This window comes from Hyla sarda, chromosome 10 (assembly GCF_029499605.1).
Source record: "Hyla sarda isolate aHylSar1 chromosome 10, aHylSar1.hap1, whole genome shotgun sequence".
NCBI lineage: Eukaryota > Metazoa > Chordata > Amphibia > Anura > Hylidae > Hyla > Hyla sarda.
This window is the reverse complement of record NC_079198.1, coordinates 133156329-133176793: the sequence shown is the minus strand read 5'-3', so window position 1 is coordinate 133176793 and position 20465 is coordinate 133156329. Positions and strand designations below refer to the sequence as shown.

Here is a 20465-nt window from a genome sequence, read left to right as displayed (position 1 = left end):
GAGCGAGTTCGCTCTGTGTGTAATGACGGGCGATACAGGGGACGGAGCAGCGTGACGTCATGGCTCCGCCCCTCATGACATCACGGCCCGTCCCCTTAATGCAAGTCTATGGCAGGGGGCGTGATGACCGCCACGCCCCCTTCCCATAAACTTGTATTGACGGGGGCGGGCCGTGACGTCACGAGGGGTGGAGCCGTGACGTAACGATGCTCCGTCCCCTGTATTGCCCGTCATTACGTGCAGAGCGATCTCGCTCTGCGCAGTAATGATAGCGGGGTGCTGCAGCAGCGATCCACGGGGTCCCCACCAGCGGGACCCCGGCGATCTGACATCTTATCCCCTATCCTTTGAATAGGGGATAAGATGTCTAGGGGCGGAGTACCCCTTTAAGACCAGCGTTACAGGAAGGTGCATTTTCCTCACCTATATCCAACATCCTAGGATTGGTGAGCAACATTGTAATTGAACGTACTGCATGCATTGCATATAACCTCTGAGGATACTAACAGAGTACTATCCTCAATTCTGCTTGTTAAGCATACCAGCCGAGTATTTTTTTGCACTGTAACAGAACTTGCTTTTTTTTTGGAATATTTGGACTAGTTATATTAGGTGTATGGTATGTTATATCAGTCTTTTATCTTTTATATATTTTTTACATTTCCAATGATCTGAATAGAATTTTATTGATTAAGAGGTGACCCAGACGACTCACACGGGCCCTGTGATTGGCAGGTCATATTATATAATTGTGTATAATTTACTTTTAATAAACTGTTAAATATCCGTCACCCTGAGCCCCATATTTTTTGTATTAATTCCCTATTATTCAGACACCGCGGGTATAGGTGTCAGTTGGGCAGCTCGGGTCTTCATTGGTGAATAGTTAGACAAGAGCCACTCCATAAATACTGTTACAATGTCAAGTAACGTATTTTTCGCCCTATAGGACGCACCGGCATATAAGACGCACCCTATTTTAAAGGTGCAAAATCTAGAAAAAAAAGATTCTGCACCCAACAGTGATCTTCAACCTGCGGACCTCCAGATGTTGCAAAACTACAACTCCCAGCATGCCCGGACAGCCAACGGCTGTCCGGGCATGCTGGGAGTTGTAGTTTTGCAACATCTGGAGGTCCGCAGGTTGAAGACCACTGGATAGGAGGTAGTACTCACCTGTCCCCGCCGCTCCGGACCCATCACCGCTGCCCTGGATGTCGCTCCATCTCTGTCCCTGTGGTGTCCCCGGCTCTCCGGACCTCTTCTTTCCCGGGATCCACGCTCTCCGTCGCCGTCATCACGTCGCTACGCTCGCCGCTCCTATTGGATAACGGGATGGAGGGGATCCTGGCACGGAGCAGACACCGAGGAGGCAGGTAAGGTCCCTCCCGGTGTCCTGTAAGCTGTTCGGGATGCCGCGATTTCACCGCGGTGGTCCCGAACAGCCCGACTGAACAGCTGGGTTAGTGTTATTCTCGCTTCAGACGCGGCGGTCAGCTTTGATCGCCGTGTCTGAAGGGTTAATACAGGACATCACCGCGATAGGTGATGTCCTGTATTAGCCGCGGGTCCCGGCCATTGATGGCCGCAGGTATTCGCCGTATAAGACGCACCAACTTTCCCCCCCCCAGTTTTGGGGAAGAAAAAGTGGGTCTTGTACGGCAATATATATACGTCTTATACGGTATGTTTATTTTTTTGTATATTATATATATTTTTTTTAATTGGGAAACATTTGATTTCGAGATTTTTTTTCCATTTGGGATATGTATTTAGGGGGCAGATATAAATACACTGTGATACACTGTTTACCTTGCTTGAGAAAGGCTCTATTGTCGAGCCGAAACGTTGCCTGCACAGATGTGTGAATACATTTTGTGATTATTTCACCTACAAGCCAGAGTGCCGCTTCTACCTTTTATCTATACTTCGTGGGAATTGGTCTCTTCCCGGAGCCTGGCACCCACGTGGATCTTGAATCCTGTTTCACGGTGCTCCCCATACCTCTTGATTTTGTTATATATATATATATATATATATATATATATATATATATATATAAACATATATATATATATATATATATATATATATGTATAAACCTTTTTAGTGCCCCTAAGTGACTTGAATATGTGAACACTTATTCACTTTGTGGGACCTGATAGACGTTGGGTTCTTCTGATCCTCATGTGATGCACAGTCACTGTTTAAAAAAGGTGACTCTTTTAAAACAAAAATATTGTTTGTTCCCATTGACATTAAAATTGTGAGGAATCAGATGACTACATGATGTTGGTTCATCCATTTGAAATATTTACTACTAGAGATATTGCAAGACTAAAAAAAAATATATATATATATATATACTGATAAACTTTAAAGTTTAAAGTAATTCTAACACTAATGGCCTATCCTTAAAGGAGTACTCCGGAGAGAAAAAGAGTTTTTATATAAACTGGTACCAAAAAATTACACAGATTTTTAGATCAATCCTATATAAAAATCTTAATCCTTCCTGTACTTATCTGCTGCTGTATGCCCCACAGGAAGTTGTGTAGTTCTTCCCAGTTTGACCACAGTGTTCTCTGCTGCCACCTCTGCCCATGCAAGGAACTGTCCAGAGCAGTGTTTTCCAAACAGTGTGTCTCCAGCTGTTGCAAAACTACAACTTCCAGCATGCCAGGACAGCCAAAGATCATTTCATATGCTAATTTTCGCATATGCGAATTTTTGCTTGCGCGGGTTTCTGTATATGTAAATTTTCGCATATGATAATTTTCGCACACGCGAATATTAGCATTTCCGAAAATAAAACACGAATATTCGCGAATATATGACGAATATTCGTCCATATATTCGCGAATATTCGCAAATTCGAATATGGCCTATGCCGCTCAACACTATTCCTGACACGGACAGAGGTGGCAGCAGCAAGCACTGTGGTCAGATAGGAAAGAACAACTCAACTTCCTATGGAGCATGCAGCAGCTGTTAAAGGAGAACTCTAGAATATAAAAATTGTACCCCATACTGCCAGCAGTAAAAAAATAAAGATGTACATACCTTCATCCGCTCCACCGGGGCCTCCGGTAAACGTCTCCGGTCTCCGCCGTGATCCTCTTCCTGGTTGCCGTTGGTCGGAGAGACTTACTACGCTCAGCCAATCACCAGCCGCAAAAAAGTCCCGACTCGGCCGGCGATAGGCTGAGCGGCAGTGTGACGTTTTCGGGCCCGGCAGCAGGTGCCAGTGTAGTGAAGAATCGGCCGAGTCGGACTTCGCTGCGGCTGGTGATTGGCTGAGTGCAGTATGATTCTCTGACCACTGGCAACCAGGAAGTGGATCGCGGCGAAGACCTAGCCGGTTCCCGGAGGCCCCGGGGGAGCGGAGGAAGGTATGTACATCTTTATTTTTTTTCTGTCGGCAATGTGGGCAACAATTTTTATTTTCTCCTTTAAGTACTGGAAGGGTTACGATCTTTTAAAAGAAGTAATTTACACATTTGTTTAACTTTCTTGGGTCAGTCGATATAAAGAAAAAAAATTGTTTACCACCAGAGTACCCCTTTAACCTCTGTACAGTTTCTGCTGCTGTACGATCTAAGAGAAGGGGGAGGAGTGGATTTAAAGGGGTATTCCAGGCCAAAACCTTTTTTTATATATCAACTGGCTCCGGAAAGTTAAACAGATTTGTAAATTACTTTGATTAAAAAATCTTAATCCTTCCAATAGTTATTAGCTTCTGAAGTTGAGTTGTTGTTTTCTGTCTAACTGCTCTCTGATGACTCACGTCCCCGGAGCTGTGCAGTTCCTATGGGGATATTTTCCTATCATGCACAGCTCCCGGGACGTGACATCATCATTGAGCAGTTAGACAGAAAACTTCAGAAGCTAATAACTTTTGGAAGGATTAAGATTTTTTAATAGAAGTAATTTACAAATCTGTTTAACTTTCCGGAGCCAGTTGATATATAAAAAAAAGTTTTTTCCTGGATATCCCCTTTAATGCCTGGCAGCCTGCAGAGGCCAAACAGTGGCCAAACTGATCTGCAGAGCTGCTTGTACCATGAGCCCCGTGCCCCCTCCTCTGAGCTGTGTTCTTTTCATATCTGCTCCGGACCCCTCAATGGCCATTCAGGGATGGAGGCAGAGTAAGTCAGGAATGCCCGCATGACACATTGTATAGAGGTAAGAATATTGTGGACTGCGCATGTGGATAGCAAGAGTTTAAAGGAGTACTCCAGGATATGAAAACTTATCTTCTATCCTGAGGATATGGGATGAGTTTCAGATCACAGGGGGTCCCCAGCATGCTGGGGACCCCTGATTTTTTGTGGAAATATTGCGTGTCGACCACCGCATGACGCGACAAATGCAGCGCTCCGCCTCTTTCGTAGAGATGTATTGATGGGGCATGTCGACCACTGCGTCATGTGGTTGTCAGACATGCCCCCTTGCTGCTGACTGCCCGGGTCCTCTACAGGAGATCATGTTTGGGGCCCCAGCGGTCGGACCCCCTTAATCTGAAACTTATCTCTTATCCTTAGGATAGGATATAAGTTTTCATATCCTAGAGTACCCCTTTAAAGTTGTAAAGTTTCTCTCTGTGTGTTATAAGACTTTTAGGGCAGACTGTACTTAGGAGCATCCATTTTCCTTCAATGTCAGTCAGAGTTAGTAAGTAGTCCCCTACAGCTGTAGTGATGGGAGCAAAGCAATGAGATGGGCCGTCAATCACACCAAGGAGGTGTCACTACAGCCGGAGCGGTGGGACAAGGTAAGTATAGCTTCCCACCCAGTGGACTATTTATGGGGTGGCGGGGAAGACTTACAAGCTTCATATCCTCACCCAACCCCCACAGGCAGAAACGACTCCCAGGGTTGGTGAGGCTAAGGATTTTATCATACATAACGCATTGCCAAGAGTTATATATGGTAGAATCGAATGCTTGTTTTCCTTTAAAAGGGTACTCCGGCCCTAAGACATCTAATCCCCTATCCAAAGGATAGGAGATAAGATGTCTGACCGTGGGGGTCCCGCCGCTGGGGACCCCCACAATCTTGCATTCGGCACCCACCTTGGGGAGCTGCACGCCGCGCTGCCAGCTCAGAATCTGCCGTGTGACGTCACGACTCCACCCCTGAGTGACGTCACTTCCCGCCCCTGCTATGCAAGTCTATGGGAGGGGGCGTGACGCCCCCTCCCATAGACTTGCATAGCTGGGCGTGGCGGGTTGTGACGTCACACGGGGTCGGAGTCGTGACAACGCGATAACTCAGAATTGGGAATGGAAATAAGTAACCTTGGAAGTGGTTAGATAAGGACAAGGGAAATCAAGACATTATTTTCTCTCCATCAGGGACTTTCCCTACAGTGCAGCGATTCTATGGACCTGAGATGACAGCTGTAACAAGGTGGAACTTGATAGTGGTGGTCATGCTGGGGCAATATTATTTGTCCTTTGCCCGTAACACACAAAACTAGCAGTGTGCACCTGTGCACATATTTTATTTTGCTTGGGGATGCAGACCAGAGGGGACTACCTGCCTACTGGGGGGTGGGGCTAATCTGAGGGTACTACTGACTACCTGGCTTTTGGGGGGGTTAATCTGAGGCGACTACCTGGCTGTTAGGTGGGGGGCTAATCTTGGGGGACTGAATAACTGCTGTGGGAGACATAATGAGGAATTTACCCCACCATGGGGGAGTTTTTTTTTTTTTCTTAACCATTCTGAGGACTTTAGATCGGGTGATTGTAAAGAGGAGGTATCACCTAGGAAGAGCGCATGCGCTCGAAACGCGTCTGATGGTATGGTCGGTTTTATCTGTGTCCAGTGATCTTCAATAAAACTTTTTCGTGTTTCAAGCGCTGGATCTTCGTTCTTCTGTTCTAAAGAGGAGGTATGAATGATGGAAAAAATTTCCCTGTGGCCCGTGTGATGCTAGTTACACCCCTTGCTGCAAGCCTGTAAAGTTTTTGCGGGCTGGCCTGGTTGGCCGGCAGGGCACAGCATCAAGACCGCAACACGACAAAATGAAGCCTGATAAATCAAATACCAGGCTTCCCTCGCAGGCTGCAGTGCTTAGAACTTGTGTAGTAAAAGCCTGGTATTTGATTTCCCAGACTTCTGTCCTGTATATAGTGGCTGCGCCCTTTGACCTGTGTGGCTGCAGTTATTTCTAGGGCAGTTTTTTTATCCCCGTTCCGGCCCTGAGTACTGTACATGTACATTTAATATCAGGCAGGGGTTAATGCTCCATTTAAATGTATCAGAGTACATTTTCCCATGACTTTCGCCTAAGCAATAACATCTCATGATGTGATAATTAACTCTTACACACTTGACTTGCAAATGAATTCCGGGTTATTGTATAAGGTTCTGAGACACTGAATCTGTGATAGAAGATTACACGATGGATCCCGGCTGCCATAAGCTCTATCATGTACACGGATTTGATTCCAGACAATTTTTGGAGCATTACCTGTCAGACAAAGCTGATATGGTCTTTGGAGAGGAATCCTTGAAATTTCCCATTGAAAATCTTACAAAAGTGTTCACGGAGGGTATGTATTTTTTCTATATTTTATTTTAGTATTTTATACTTTTATTATAGAAACAACAATAACTATACAGAAAAACTGTCAAGGACACGAAAGTAATGTAAAACATGATATAATCTTTCCAATCCACATAGGAGAAAACGGAGATAATGCACTCACCGCAGACACGGATGCAACTTCATATTTCAGCTTTATTCCAAGACTTGGACGAGTACAACATGCAGGACAGAAACACGTGGAGCAATGACGGAAGAGGTGAGGCGGGGGTATGACCAGGGCTCAAGTCCTGCAGGAATGTGTAGGAACTGAGTTCCTGTACTTTTTCCACCTTAGGAAGACTGTTCCCATTAGCAGGCAAGCCCTTAGTTGGAAATCCCTTAGTTGACCCCTGGGTGTGTCGGAGGGGCGGCAACCGGTTTCACGCACTGAGTCGCTTCCTCTGGCCCGTACGGGCCAGAGGAAGTGCCTCAGTGCATGAAACCGGTTGCCGCCCCTCCGTACAGGCCAGAGGAAGCGCCTCAGTGCGTGAAACCGGTTGCTGCCCCTCCGTACTGGCCAAAGGAAGCACCTCAGTGCGTGAAACCAGTTGCCGCCCCTCCGTACGGGCCAGAGGAAGCGCCTCAGTGCGTGAAACCGGTTGCTGCCCCTCCGTACGGGCCAGAAGAAGCGCCTAAGTGCGTGAAACCAGTTGCTGCCCCTCCGTACGGGCCAGAGGAAGCGCCTCAGTGCGTGAAACCGGTTGCCGCCCCTCCGTATGGGCCAGAGAAAGCGCCTCAGTGCGTGAAACCAGTTGCCGCCTCTCCGTCATGCCCCCACCTCACCTGTTCCATCATTGCTCCCTGTGTATCTGTCCTGCATGTTGTACTCGTCCAAGTCTTGGAATAAAGCTGAAATCTGAAGTCGCATCCGTGTCTGCGGTGAGTGCATTATCTCCGTTTTCTCCTACATGTATTGGATATGCGGCACCTTTATACTTTTATTGATAAGAGCACCTCCGTCTCCCCTAGCAACCACCATTAGGACAGATACTGTTGTTTGCTGTTACTTACTTTCCACATTGCCACTCTTTCTTGTTTCTTGTGTTACGATATAATCTTTATTGATTAAAAGCACACAAACATGTAAAAGACAAAAATAGCATCTGACAAAATGGGAAGTCTCCTGCGCCACAACACTAACACGAGTGTGTATACAAAGCTTACATGTGTGGGTTCGTGGACTTGCTGTAGTAGCATAATAAACATCAAATACCACATACAAGTAAAGTGCCTGTGTCACAAGTACAAAGGTACAAAGTACGGGCGAATAATATGGCAGCAAACCACAAAATAAGTTACCCACATGTGTGAGCAAAGAGCGCAGCCAGGAGACGTCCACCCCTATGACCGATCCGGACTACCGGCCTTCTTCCTGGAGGAGGACGGCAGTCCAAAACGTCTTTATACATGCTTGTTTGTTTTTAATCAATAAAGATTACTTCATGTTTTGCATTACTTTTTTGTCTGCTACAGTTTTTCTGTATAGGTATTGTAGTTTGATGCTGTATCGGCAGATTTAATTACCGTATTTTAGATTTAATTACCATAAAATGTTTAGCCTAAAGTCTATCTGCGTGTTATACGCTGATAAGCCACTGCAGTTCATTGATTTAGAGCGGGCGCTTTAAATCAATGAACTGCAGCGGCTTTTGCAGGTCCAGAGACCTGCCGTCGCTGCCGGCTTCTCTGCCCCTGCCTATCCTGGGGTTCAGAGACTGCCGGTGCCACTGCCCCATTGCCTCCCCTATCCCCGGTTTTATGATTACCTGTTGCCGGGGTCGGGCCCGCGCTGCTTCTGGCTCCGGTGTGGCTTCTATGCGTCGTTGCTATGCGCTGCGAGACGCAATGACGAGTGACACGACGTTATTCGTCGTTGCGTAGCGCAGCGCATAGCAACGATGCATAGAAGCCACACCGGAGCCAGAAGCATCGCGGACTGGAGCCAGAAGCAGCACGGACCCGACCCCGGCAACAGGTAATCATAAAACCGGGGATGGGGGAGGCAATGGGGCAGCGGCGTTGATAACCAGGGGGAGAGAAGCGGCGGCAGCAGGGCTCTAGACCCCAGGAAAGGCAGGGGAGAGAAGCGGGCAGCGACGGCCTCTCTCCCCCTACCTTTCCTGGGGGCTTCTGCGGGTACAGAAACAGTGTATCGGGGTATACACATGCACACACACGCACCCTCATTTTACCAAGGATATTTGGGTAAAAAACTTTTTTTATCCAAATATCCTTGGTAAAATGAGGGTGCGTATTATAGGCCGGTGCGTGTTATACCCCGATAAATATGGTATGTCCATTACTATATACCTAGGAGTACCATAGGGAATTATATGTATTTCCCCTCCAATACTAAGGAAGTTTAACTGTGTATATTGGTATATTTTATTATAGAAAGTAAAGTGTCTTCCCCAGGTATATCAATTGATGGGTGATATGACTATGATGAAGAATATAAGGTCTTGGCATTTAGTGGTCACTTTACATAGTTATATAGGGGGGGGGGGGGGGGGATTTATCAAAGCCTGTATAGAGGAACAATTGTAAATCACATGGTAGGATGTGGCTCACTGTGCTATCCAGATAACTGAGGTTACTGCTGTAATCCTATACCCAAGGAATAAAAGGTAAACTGAAAACACCAAAGATAGCAGTCCTCAAAATGATATGGGAAAATATTTATTAAAGGGATACTCCGGTGGAAAACTTCTACTTTTTTTTTTTTTTTTAAATGAACTGGTGCCAGAAAGTTAAACAGATTTGTAAATTACATCTATTAAAAAATCTTTGCCCTTCCAGTACTTATTAGCAGCTGTATGTTACAGAGGAAATTCTATTATTTTTGAATTTCTTTTTTGTCTTGTCCACAGTGCTCTCTGCTGACACCTCTGTCCGTGTCAGGAATTGTCCAGAGCAGCATAAGTTTGCTATGGGGATTTTCTCCTGCTCTGGACAGTTTCTGATACTGGCAGAGAGCACTGTGGACAAGAAAAAAAGAAATTCAAAAAGAAAATAATTTTCTCTGTTGCATACAGCTGCTAATAAGTACTGGAAGGGTAAAGATTTTTTAATAAAAGTAATTTACAAATCTGTTTAACTTTCTGGTACCAGTTGATTTAAAAAAAATGTTTTCCACCGGCGTACCCCTTTAATGCCCTTTTGGTAGTCAGTAAAATCCCTCTGTTTGATTGATATAACAGGTGAATATGTAACTGGCAGCCAAAGATGAGAGGCTGTTAGTCCCGTAATGCACATTATTGCTGCTGCTTAGTGAAATAACATCACAAGTATTTGGGCTGTAAGTCCCGTAGTGTTGGTTGGTGTAAATATTTCATTACTTTTAGCTTTTTACATCTGGTGTCAGGACAGGCTGCAGGTACCAAGTGCACGTTTTAGTGGGGTCTTTATTTCCTGTGCAGATCGTGGCTCAGATCCGGGAGGTAGGTGTGTAAGCTGATTCCGGGCGGGTAGTGGACAATAGCAGCATCCTCGTAGATAGAAAGCAGGCGCAGGCATCCAGAAATATGTAGTAGCAATGTGGTAATGTTTTATGATTTATATTTTAAACAAAAAACTGAGGAAAAATTCACCAGTTGCCCATAGCAACCAATCAGATTGCTCCTTTTATTTTTTTAAAATGCTTCTAAAAAAATAAAAGAAGCAATCTGATTGGTTGCTTTGGGCCACTGGTCAACTTTCCTCTGCACATGTTTTGAGAAATCTTCCCAAAAAGGAAAATGTGTTAGTTACATAGTAACATAGTTTATAGTTTATAAGGTTAAAGGAGTTTATAGTTTATAAGGTTAAAGGGTGGTTTCACACCACGTTTTGTACTTAAGGTTCCAGTATACGGCTGGGAGGAGGGGGGGGCGGGGCTTAATCGCAGTACCCGCACTCAGCCGTATAGAGGAACCGTATTTAATGCATGTCTATGAGCTGACCGGAGTGAACAGCAGCCTCCGGTCGACTGTGTTTTCGGCCGAGTGCGGCTGAGTGCGGGCGCCGCGATTAAGCCCCGCCCCCCCTCCTCCCAGCCGTATACGGGAACCGTAAGTACAAAACGTGGTGTGAAACCACCCAAAGACAGGAGTCCATCAGATAAACCTAAAACCCTACTGTGTTGATCCAAATAAAGGCAACACCCCCCCCTACCATGAGGCTGAAGCCAATTGCCCTATACCAGGGGGAAAAATTCCTTCTCGACTCCCATGTGGTATCAGAATAAATCCCTGGATCAACGTTCTATCCCCAAAAATCTAGTATACATAACCTGTAATCTCATAATTTTCGAGAGAAAAAATCCAGGCCCCCCTTTGAACTTGTTTGTTGAGTCCGAGATCAGAACATCATTTGGCAGAGAGTTCCATAGTCTTACTGCTCTTACAGTAAAGAATCTCTGTCTGTGATGATGGTGTCAAGGATGGGTGCGGATGAGGCCTTAAAATGCGAGTGACTGCTACTGTATACCGCTGAGTGTCGGTACAAGGAATACACACCAGACAGAATGTTGGTATAATATCTCCTTCTCAGCATACTAGCTAAGGAGCTGCCCCAAGGAGTTCCAATTATTACACGAAAGTACATTGGTTTTTACATTTGAAAAAAAAAGGGAGGTTACTTATATTTTGATTGGTCATTTGAGTTTTTTGTCTGTATATATTAGCATATTTAAGCATCTATTTCTTTCTTGGCCAAAGTTCATTTATGCGGCTCTCTCGCTCTCATACTGGAAAATCCCAGATCTTTGTCCTACTATACAATCTGTATCTTCTTCAAAAATGTTGTCTTCTGACGTCTCATCTTGGCCCTTCTGGCATCATCCCAAGGTTTTATATAGGTTAAAAGTGGGTAACAAATATCTTTTTTCAGCATTAGAAATGACATATAAAAATATAAGTATTAATATATTGATCGGCAGTCAGAATAATTTTAATACAAAATGACTGTTGTCTCAGATTTTTCCCAGCTTGCAATGCAGCCGAGACCTGATCTCACTAGTCATCTGATGACAGGGAGCCTGTCTGCTTCAATGGGTGGAGGGATCAATCTGCAACTAATGCAACAGCTGTAGGCACCCTGATTGAAAACCACAGGTCTTTTGAGTGGATGCAGCTCATTTATGTTTCAATGGGTGGGGTGGCTGATGTGTGGGAGGGAGGAAAATGGAATTGTGGGATTTGTAGTCAAAAAAGGAAAAACAGGAAATACCAGTTCACAAAAAGCTAGCCACAGTGTTATGGTAATCTCACAACATAGTCATTTAGCCCCAAGACAAGCGCAGATCCTTCCTAAGCATGTTCATTACTGTCTGCCAGGTACATACTAAAATCACCTTATGCTGGATAACCCCTTTAAGAACGCAGGAAAAAAGATGATGATGAAAGGTTACTCTAAATGATCAGTTGCTTGGGCAAAAACCTTTACTTCTGCTTTAAGTTGGCCTTATGTGGTTCAACAGTTTTTGTGCTTGTGCTTTACCAGTCACTAGGGAATTTCCATATTGATTGGTTGATTCTACAGAATTTGGTCCAGTCTTGGTGTAAGATTAGTACTCCACTGCTCAGCATTTGCAACTAACAGTTCTGAACGCTGGAGCCATTGCCGGGAGCTCGTGACATCATAGCCCCACCCCATCATGGTATCACACCCCGCCCCCTCAATGCAAGTCTATGGGAGGGGGCGTGATGGCTGTCACGCCCCCTCCCATAGACTTGCATTGAGGGGGTGGGACATGACACCATGATGGGGTGGGGCTATGTCATCACGAGCTCCCGGCGCCGGCTCCAGCGTTTGGGACACTTTGTTCCAAATGCTGAGCAGCGGAGTACCCCTTTAATCGTATCCTAGTGTATAATTTTTTTTTTCAATCCCCCATTAATTTAATTGACATTGGTGAATGGTCTGAGATACTTCTAGGCTCATAATTTACCGATTTTATCCGAATTATTGCTGAAATTGAGCCCAACACCATATCTATTCTTGAGAGCGTCTGTTTAGACTTATTAAAACAGGAAAATATACGACCCTCCGGGTTCCTCTCTCTCCATGTATCACTCCACCCCACTTTATCCATAATTTCTTTTAATAAGGACGTTCTCAAATTCCCTTTTATCTCTCTATATCGCATCCTATCAATTTCTTCTTGAAATACCTCATTATAATCTCCCATCGCAAGAACTGGGACATCGTCTTCTATTAAACTATAGACACAAAATTCTTGCTAAACTGAAAAGGTTGGAGGGATATACAAGAAGGCCCATATCATTATTTTTTCCCATTATATTTTACCAGCAGAAACACAAATCTTCTATACTTATCGACCTTATGATGTAAAATTTCTAACTGTACTCCTGCATGTATCAGTACGCTCACCCCCTTGAGTATTTTGAATATGTTGAATGGAAAGATTTAATACACCATTTTCGCTGCAAAACCTGAACCTTTGATTTAGTCAGATGAGTTTCTAGTAGGCAAATTATCCCCGGTAAAAGACTACTTCATCAGACCTTCATTATCTGATGAAGTAGTCTTGTACTACGAAACAGCCGTCACACTGGTTCCTAGGAGTTTCCCTGATGTAGCCGCCGCTGCTGGATCATCCACATTGTACACTTTGTTATGTGCCTTTTCCACTTGAATAAAAGAGCATAAGAAATTATACCTGAAGAGTGGTGAGTGCTTTCCTTACATTTCTTTCCACATCCATAACTGTAAAGATTATTGACCTTCTGACCCTGTCTGCCAACCCTCGTACATTCCAAACTAAAATATTAACCATTTAAACAAAAAAAACAAAAACAAACATATAACCCCCTTTCGAGCACTGTTCCTATCCTCCCCCCTACCCCCCCCCCCCCCTTGGGACGTCTCATGGAATTCTTCCAGTTCCGTCATCTCTTAGCTGAGCCTTACCCCCCCCCCCCCCAATACTTCAATTCTTTGTTTATCATCCTATCTTATTTAAAACCTCCTTTATCTAGTGACTCTGCTGCCTCGAAGAAAAGGACTTGGCTTTTATATTCAATCCTTAGCCTTGCTGGGAACATTAATGACTATTTGATCTCTGCCGGGAGCTTGTGACGTAATAGCCCCGCCCCCTCATGGCGTCAAGCCCCACCCTCTCAATGCAAGTCTATGGGAGGGGGCATGACAGCTGTCTCCCATAGACTTGCATTGAGAGGGTGGGGCGTGATGTCATGAGAGGGCAGGGCTACGACATCACAAGCTCCCGGCGCCAACTCCAGCGTTTGGAACAATTTGTCTCAATATTCTTTTTATCTGTAAGAAATTTCTTCTTGCTTGCTGGGTATCTTTTGGATAGTCGGGAAATAACGTTATTTTATTACCGTTATATTCCTTATCCTCTCCTCTCCTAGCCGCTCTCAATATATAGTCCCTGTCTGCCGAAGACAGAAACTTCACAAGTATAGGACGGGGATTGGAACCAGGCGTATACAGTCTTGTCGGGACCCTATGTTGGGTTTCCCGGAGAAATCAGAAGGTTCAGATTGTTTGAAATTTATAAAAGAATGGTTGAAAGCCAATTTTGGCGACGATGCAAATTTAGATACAATGGAGATAGCTAACAGCTTGTATAAAAACACATTGCGCTAGCAGATTTTGTATGCTTTGTAAAATAAAAAGAAATGTCCAAGAATGATCCCTTTTTGGTGGCAGTTGTCTATGAGTTTTTAAACTCACAATTGCCAAAACATGTGCAGAGCAAAAGTGATGCAGTTGCCCATAGCAACCGACAGGATTGCTTCCTTAATTTTTTCAGGGATCTTTTTAAATGAAAGACACAATGGGGGAGATTTATCAAAACCTGTGCAGAGGAAGAGTGGTGCAGTTGCCCATAGCAACCAATCAGATTGCTTCTTTCATTTTCCACAGGCCTCTTTAGAGGCCTGTGGAAAATGAAAGAAGCAATCTGATTGGTTGCTATGGGCAACTGCACCACTCTTCCTCTGCACAGGTTTTGATAAATCTCCCTCAATCTGATTGGTTGTTATGGACAACTGCTCCACTTTCTTTTTCCTGCATAGGTTTTGATAAATCTCCCCCCAATGGCTTTTTTTGAAGTGTTCCAAAATTCTGCCTTTTTTGGTAGGAACAGGTTTTGCACCTGGAAAGAATAGAAGCAGAGGCTTTTTAACAGCTGTCAAAAACTGATCCCATTTTGGGGTATAACAACAAGAATGGTGACCTTGAACTTGCCCAAACGTGGCACAGCACCCTCTATGCTTTTTCACAACTGGTGTTAAAAAACAAAAAAACGAAACAAATTGGCACAAAACTTCTAATCAAGGGTCTGTCCGCACGTACAGTATCCTGTGCATATTTGATGTGCAGGAATTGAAGCTGTGTTCAGTCATTCAGTTTATAGGGAACGCTGCTTTAAATATGTGCAGGATACTGTAGGTTTGAATACATCCTAAAATCGAGTTTGTCCTAACAGAACAGATGTAAAACACCCTGCAGCGCTGCTTTAACTCCAACTCCATGATTCCTATGTGAACTCTGTACAGCAGTAAACTGTGTTGTATCCCATAGATCACATCTTATTAAATCATTTCAAAGGTCATTGTCATAATAACCCCTTTACTCCTTAGCCTGTTTTGACCTTAATGGGGTACTCTGCCCCTAGACACTTTATCCCCTATCCAAAGGATAGGGGATAAGATGTCTGATCGCGGGGGTCCCTCCGCTGGGTCCCCCACAATCTCCCTGCTGCACCCAGCGTTTGTTTAGAGCATTGGGTGCAGCTCAAAGACCTGTGACATCACGGCCACACCCCTTGGACAACACAGCCACACCCCCTTAATGAAAGTCTGTGGTAGGGGGTGTGACATTATTGAAGGGGACTTTCATTAAGGGGTGTGGTACGAGGGGCATGGCCGTGACATCACAAGCCTCTGACCCCACATTGCCAGTCACCCGGCACAGAGAGATCTTTGCTCTGTGCACTGGATGACAGGGGTGCCACAGCCAAGTTTGCAGGTGTCCCCAGCAGCGGGACCCCCGAGATCAGACATCTTATCCCCTATCCTTTGGATAGAGAATAAGATGTCTAGGGGCGGAGTACCCCTTTAATGACCAAGGCAAATTTTCTAAATCTGACATGTGTCCATTTATTCGGTAATAACTTTAGAACTCAATAAACTGTCACAGTGTCCGGTGTCACTGTGACGATTTAAAATTATTAGGTACATGTACCTGATTCTGCGGAAATGAGTTAAACAACTCTCCTTCTTTGTATGTCATTCCTAATATACAGTATTTGTAAATCACTTCTTTTAACAAAAATGACGCCTTACCTTAGAAACAAAAGCTTTAAATCTTGGCCACTAGGTGTTTTATTTCTCTGCAATCTTTTCTTTCTGTTTAATGCCTATTGTTAGGCTCAGTCCATCTCTTTTAACATAAACTCCAAGATAAACTGCAAAAGGGGAGTGGAATATACTAATGTACCTGAGATGATGATAATAATGATGATAATGATAATAATAATAATAATAATAATAATAATATAGAACTAGGAGTTATGTTAAAATTAGGTTTATGCATTGTGTTAGGATAATTTATCTCAACTTCAGGAGTGTAGCAAAATATCTTTAAGGGGTACTCCAGTATAGAACATCTTATCCTCTATCTACTGGATAGGGGATAAATGTCTGATCCAACTGCTGGGACTCCCTGCGATCTCCTGCCTGGGACCCAGACAAAGAAAGCTCCACTCCATGCATGAATTACTGTCGACCACTGCACAAAGTAGTGGCCAACACACCTCTCCATGCATCTATCTCTATGGGAGAGCTGGAGATACACGAACGCAGTGTCTTCTGCTCTTCCACAGAGATACATGGAGGGGTGTGTCGGCCACCACTTTGTTCTGTACACAGAATTCTGTGCACGGAACAGAGCTCACTCTGTGTATGAAGAGAGCCAAGGAAACGGGCAGAAATGGGGCTTCAAATTTGGGGGCCTTTTTCTGCTTTTACCCCATGTGAAAATGAAAACTTTTGGGTAAGACCAGCATTTTAGTGTGAGAAATCAAATTTTTTATTTTTACAGCGCACTGTTATATTGACCTGTGAGATGTAAGTACTCACTGTAACCCTTATAACTAGAGATGATGCATACCATGGCCAGATCCGCAGCGCTGTTCGCCCATTGTTTTCTATCTTCCTGATATGAAAATTAGCTACTAACTGGCATGGGCGGGGTTACTGCCTTCATCTGGCACTGTAAAGTAACTGCCACCCGGCCCGTAGCACCACCCGGCTTGTGAATATTCATGTTCTCCCTCATTATCTCCCTCTCCTCCCCGCTGATTTCAGGACTTCACTGTGCTGAAGCGGCTTCCGGGTGTAGACAGGAAGCCAACACATGTGCAGTGGAGTCCTGAAATCAGCGGGGAGGAGAGGGAGATGATGAAGAGAACATGAATATTCACAAGCTGGGTGGTGCTGCGGGCTGGGCGGCGGTTACGTCACAGTGCCAGATGAAGGCAGTAACCCCACCCGTGACAGCAGCTAATTTGCATATCAAGAAGAAAGAAGATAATGGGAGAACGGCGCAGCGGATCCATGCATGGTATGCATCAAACTGACCAGCGTCCCCTGCACTACCAGCCATTACTGCTGGCTGGTACGGAGGAAGCAAGCTGACAAATTTTCTTTAAACAGGGACCAATTTATGTGGGTGTCAGGGACCTAAAAATGTAGCCGACAGGGGACATTTAAATGTAAAAATAATATATTTTTTAGAATTAATTTTGTTAAACTTTTTATTAGTAGTGTATTTTAATAATGTGTTTAATAAAGAGTGTGTGTTTTAACTTTTTTCACCTTTTTTTTCTTTATTTGGCGAATCAGCCGAATCTAATATTTTAAAACTCGCTCATCTCTACTTGTAACACTCCTTGAGGGGTGTAGTTTCCAAAATGGTGTCACATGTGTGGGGTTTCTGCTTTTCTGGCACATGGGGGCTTTGTAAACCTACATGACCCACAACTTTAGTTCCAGCCAGATTCTCATTCCAAAAGCCCAATGACACTCTTTCTGTTCTGAGACCTGTAGTGCGCCAGCAGAGCACTTTGCGTCCACATATGGGATATTTCCATACTCAGGAGAAATTAGGCTTCAAATGTGGGGGCCCTTTTCTCCTTTTACCCCTTGTGAAAATGAAATATTTGTGGTAACACCAGCATTTTAGTGTTAAAAATCTAATTTTTCATTTTTACGTCCAACTTTAACGAAAAGTCGTCAAACACCTGTGGGGTGTTAAGGCTCACTGAAGGGGTGTAGTTTCCAAAATATTGTCTCATGTATGCTTTCTTTTTTTTTTTTTTTTTTTGCTGTTCTTGCACCCTAGGGACTTTCTATATTCAACATGCCCCCCATAAACCATTTCAGCAAAATTCTCTTTAAAAAAGCCAAATTTTTCTCCTTCCCTTCTGAGCCCTGTAGTGCGCCCGCAGAGCACTTTACGTCCACATATGAGGTATTTCCATACTCAGAAGAAATGGGGTTTTACATTTGGGGGGGGCGTTTTCTCCTATTACCCCTTGTGAAATAAAAAAATTTAAGTAGCACCAACATTTTAGTGTTAAAAATATATATTTTTTTATTTTCACGTCACACTTCAACACAAAGTTGTCAAACACCGGTGAGGTGTTAAGGCTTACTTTACCCCTTGTTACGTTCCTTAAGGGGTGTCGTTTCTCAAGTAGCATGCCATGTGGATTTTTTTTTTTTTTTTTTTGCTGTTCTAGCACCATGGGGGTTTCCATGTTTTTTTTTTTTTTTTTCCCAACGAAAGGCAACAAAAAGCTACACCAAAATTAATGTAAAGTCTACTGGGTGGATAAAAGAAGTTGAGGAGTAAGGTGGTCCTCTGGGTCTCTAATGCCCTACATATGCTTTCATATTTTTCATTGTTTTTTCTACAGGTCATATTAAAGGAGATGTCCTGATTGACCTCAGTCTTAGTTCTATGGTTCATCATCTGTATTCAGCTTGTGAGTTTTTCAACCACATCATAGTGCTGAAGGCCCAAGACAGATGCATCCTGGAGCTGAAGAGATGGCTGAACACACGTACTGGAGCATTTGATTGGGGACATGCCACCAAACTTCATGCAGACATAGAAGGAAAATGGTGAATTATTTATCCAAATATTAGTGGGAAGTCATTGTCATGGTCAATGTTGTTACTGTCACGTCTGGGGAGGGAAGGAGTGCAGCCCTGTTCTCACGCACTCCCTCTGACCCTGCCTACTTGCCTATCCGCCCTAAATAGTGGATTGACAACCACGGTGACGGTCCCTTCCTAAATATTTCATGGAAGTCCCCGTCAACAAAATAAACTACAAAAAAGACACAGGTTGGGATACAGTAAGGAAACACACAAACTAACTAATAATACTAAACACACACAATTAGTCAAAGTCAACTAGCCGAGTCTTTACCAGGAAATATCAAAGGTAACAAGTTTCAAATATAGGAGAAAGATCAGAATGTCAAGCCAAAAAGTCAGAAATACCAGATGATCAGGAATCCAGGAAATAAGGCTAGCTACTGAAGAAAACCTATTTCGCAGGCGTGGTCTGAAAGCACGTGGCAGGTTTAAATAGGCAGCTACACAGATGAACTAAACAAGGTCAACTGACCAGCCCAGAGTTAGGTGTTGCCACAGCAACCAGATAAACAAAAAACACTCATAGAACAGATTAACCCTATGGGTTCTGACAGTTACTGTACAAAAGAAATGAAGCAGATCTAGGCTATGTTTAGGCAGTATATCGTCTACCTACCTGATTTTTGCAAAGAGCCTTGTATAATAATGAGAATGGTTAGGAGAGCATAGTGGAACCTTGACACTTAGCGTTATTAGAAGCCAATAATCCAAAACTGCTTCATGCCATTATGAATCACTTTTTTCATTCCTTACCTTTCTTTCAGTGACCAGTTACAGGACAAGGAAGAAAAAGTGAGATCGGCAGTTCAACATGTTATGAGATGTAACCTTGAGCAAGAAAATATGACGGATCCGATAGTCTTACCACCAGCAGATTGTATTATCAGCACTTGGATCCTAGGCGCTATAAGCAAAGACCAAGATGAATACATCAGATATCTCAGGAAGTTCTCAGGGTTGCTAAAACCTGGAGGACATCTCATAATAATTGAAGACTTAGATGGAACATATTACACTGTTGGGAATGAAAGGCATCATTATCTTACATGTGATGAGGATTTTTTAAGGAAAGCTCTAGTTGGGGAAGGATTTGTTATTAACTACTGTAAGGTTCAGAAGAGAACAAACATGAGTGACCTTGTTGACTATAGTAGTAGCATATTCATTGCAGCTCACAGGGAGAAATCGGTCTGAGTAGAAACTTACATATTAAAAGGGTACTCTGCCTCTAGACATCTTATTCCCTATCCAAAGTATAGGTGACAAGATGTCTGGAGGGCCTGACATCAGGAGGGGGCGTTGCGTGACGTCAAGTCTCCCATCGCCGGAACCCAGTGTTTTAAACATAATGTTTAGAATGTCGGGTGCTGCACAGGACCCCCACAATCAGACATCTTATTCCCTATACTTTGGATAGGGGATAAGATGACTTGAGGCGGAGTTCCCCATTAAAGAGGACCTGTGTTCAACACCAAAAATATGAGATCGCATTATCCATAAGTACAGGACAGTTTATTATGGTTTAGAACAAACGGACAACGCGTTTCGGCACCAGCATGTGCCTTCTTCACGTCCATAAAATAAATGATTTCGGCGTCCTGAAGTCTATGGTGTGCTGTGGTGACAAAATCATTTATTTTATGGACTTGAAGAAGGCACATACTGGT

At 43.9% G+C, this 20465-nt stretch overlaps 1 protein-coding gene across 1 annotated transcript; it reads left to right on the top strand.

The window, feature by feature from the left end:
- Positions 1-6412: 6412 nt before the first annotated feature.
- Positions 6413-19992, top strand: LOC130293277 (nicotinamide N-methyltransferase-like). The gene is made up of 3 exons (XM_056541781.1): positions 6413-6563; positions 18552-18759; positions 19563-19992. The coding sequence occupies exons 1-3, from the start codon at positions 6413-6415 to the stop codon at positions 19990-19992; spliced, it is 789 nt and encodes a 262-aa protein (XP_056397756.1).
- The last annotated feature ends 473 nt before the right edge of the window (positions 19993-20465 follow it).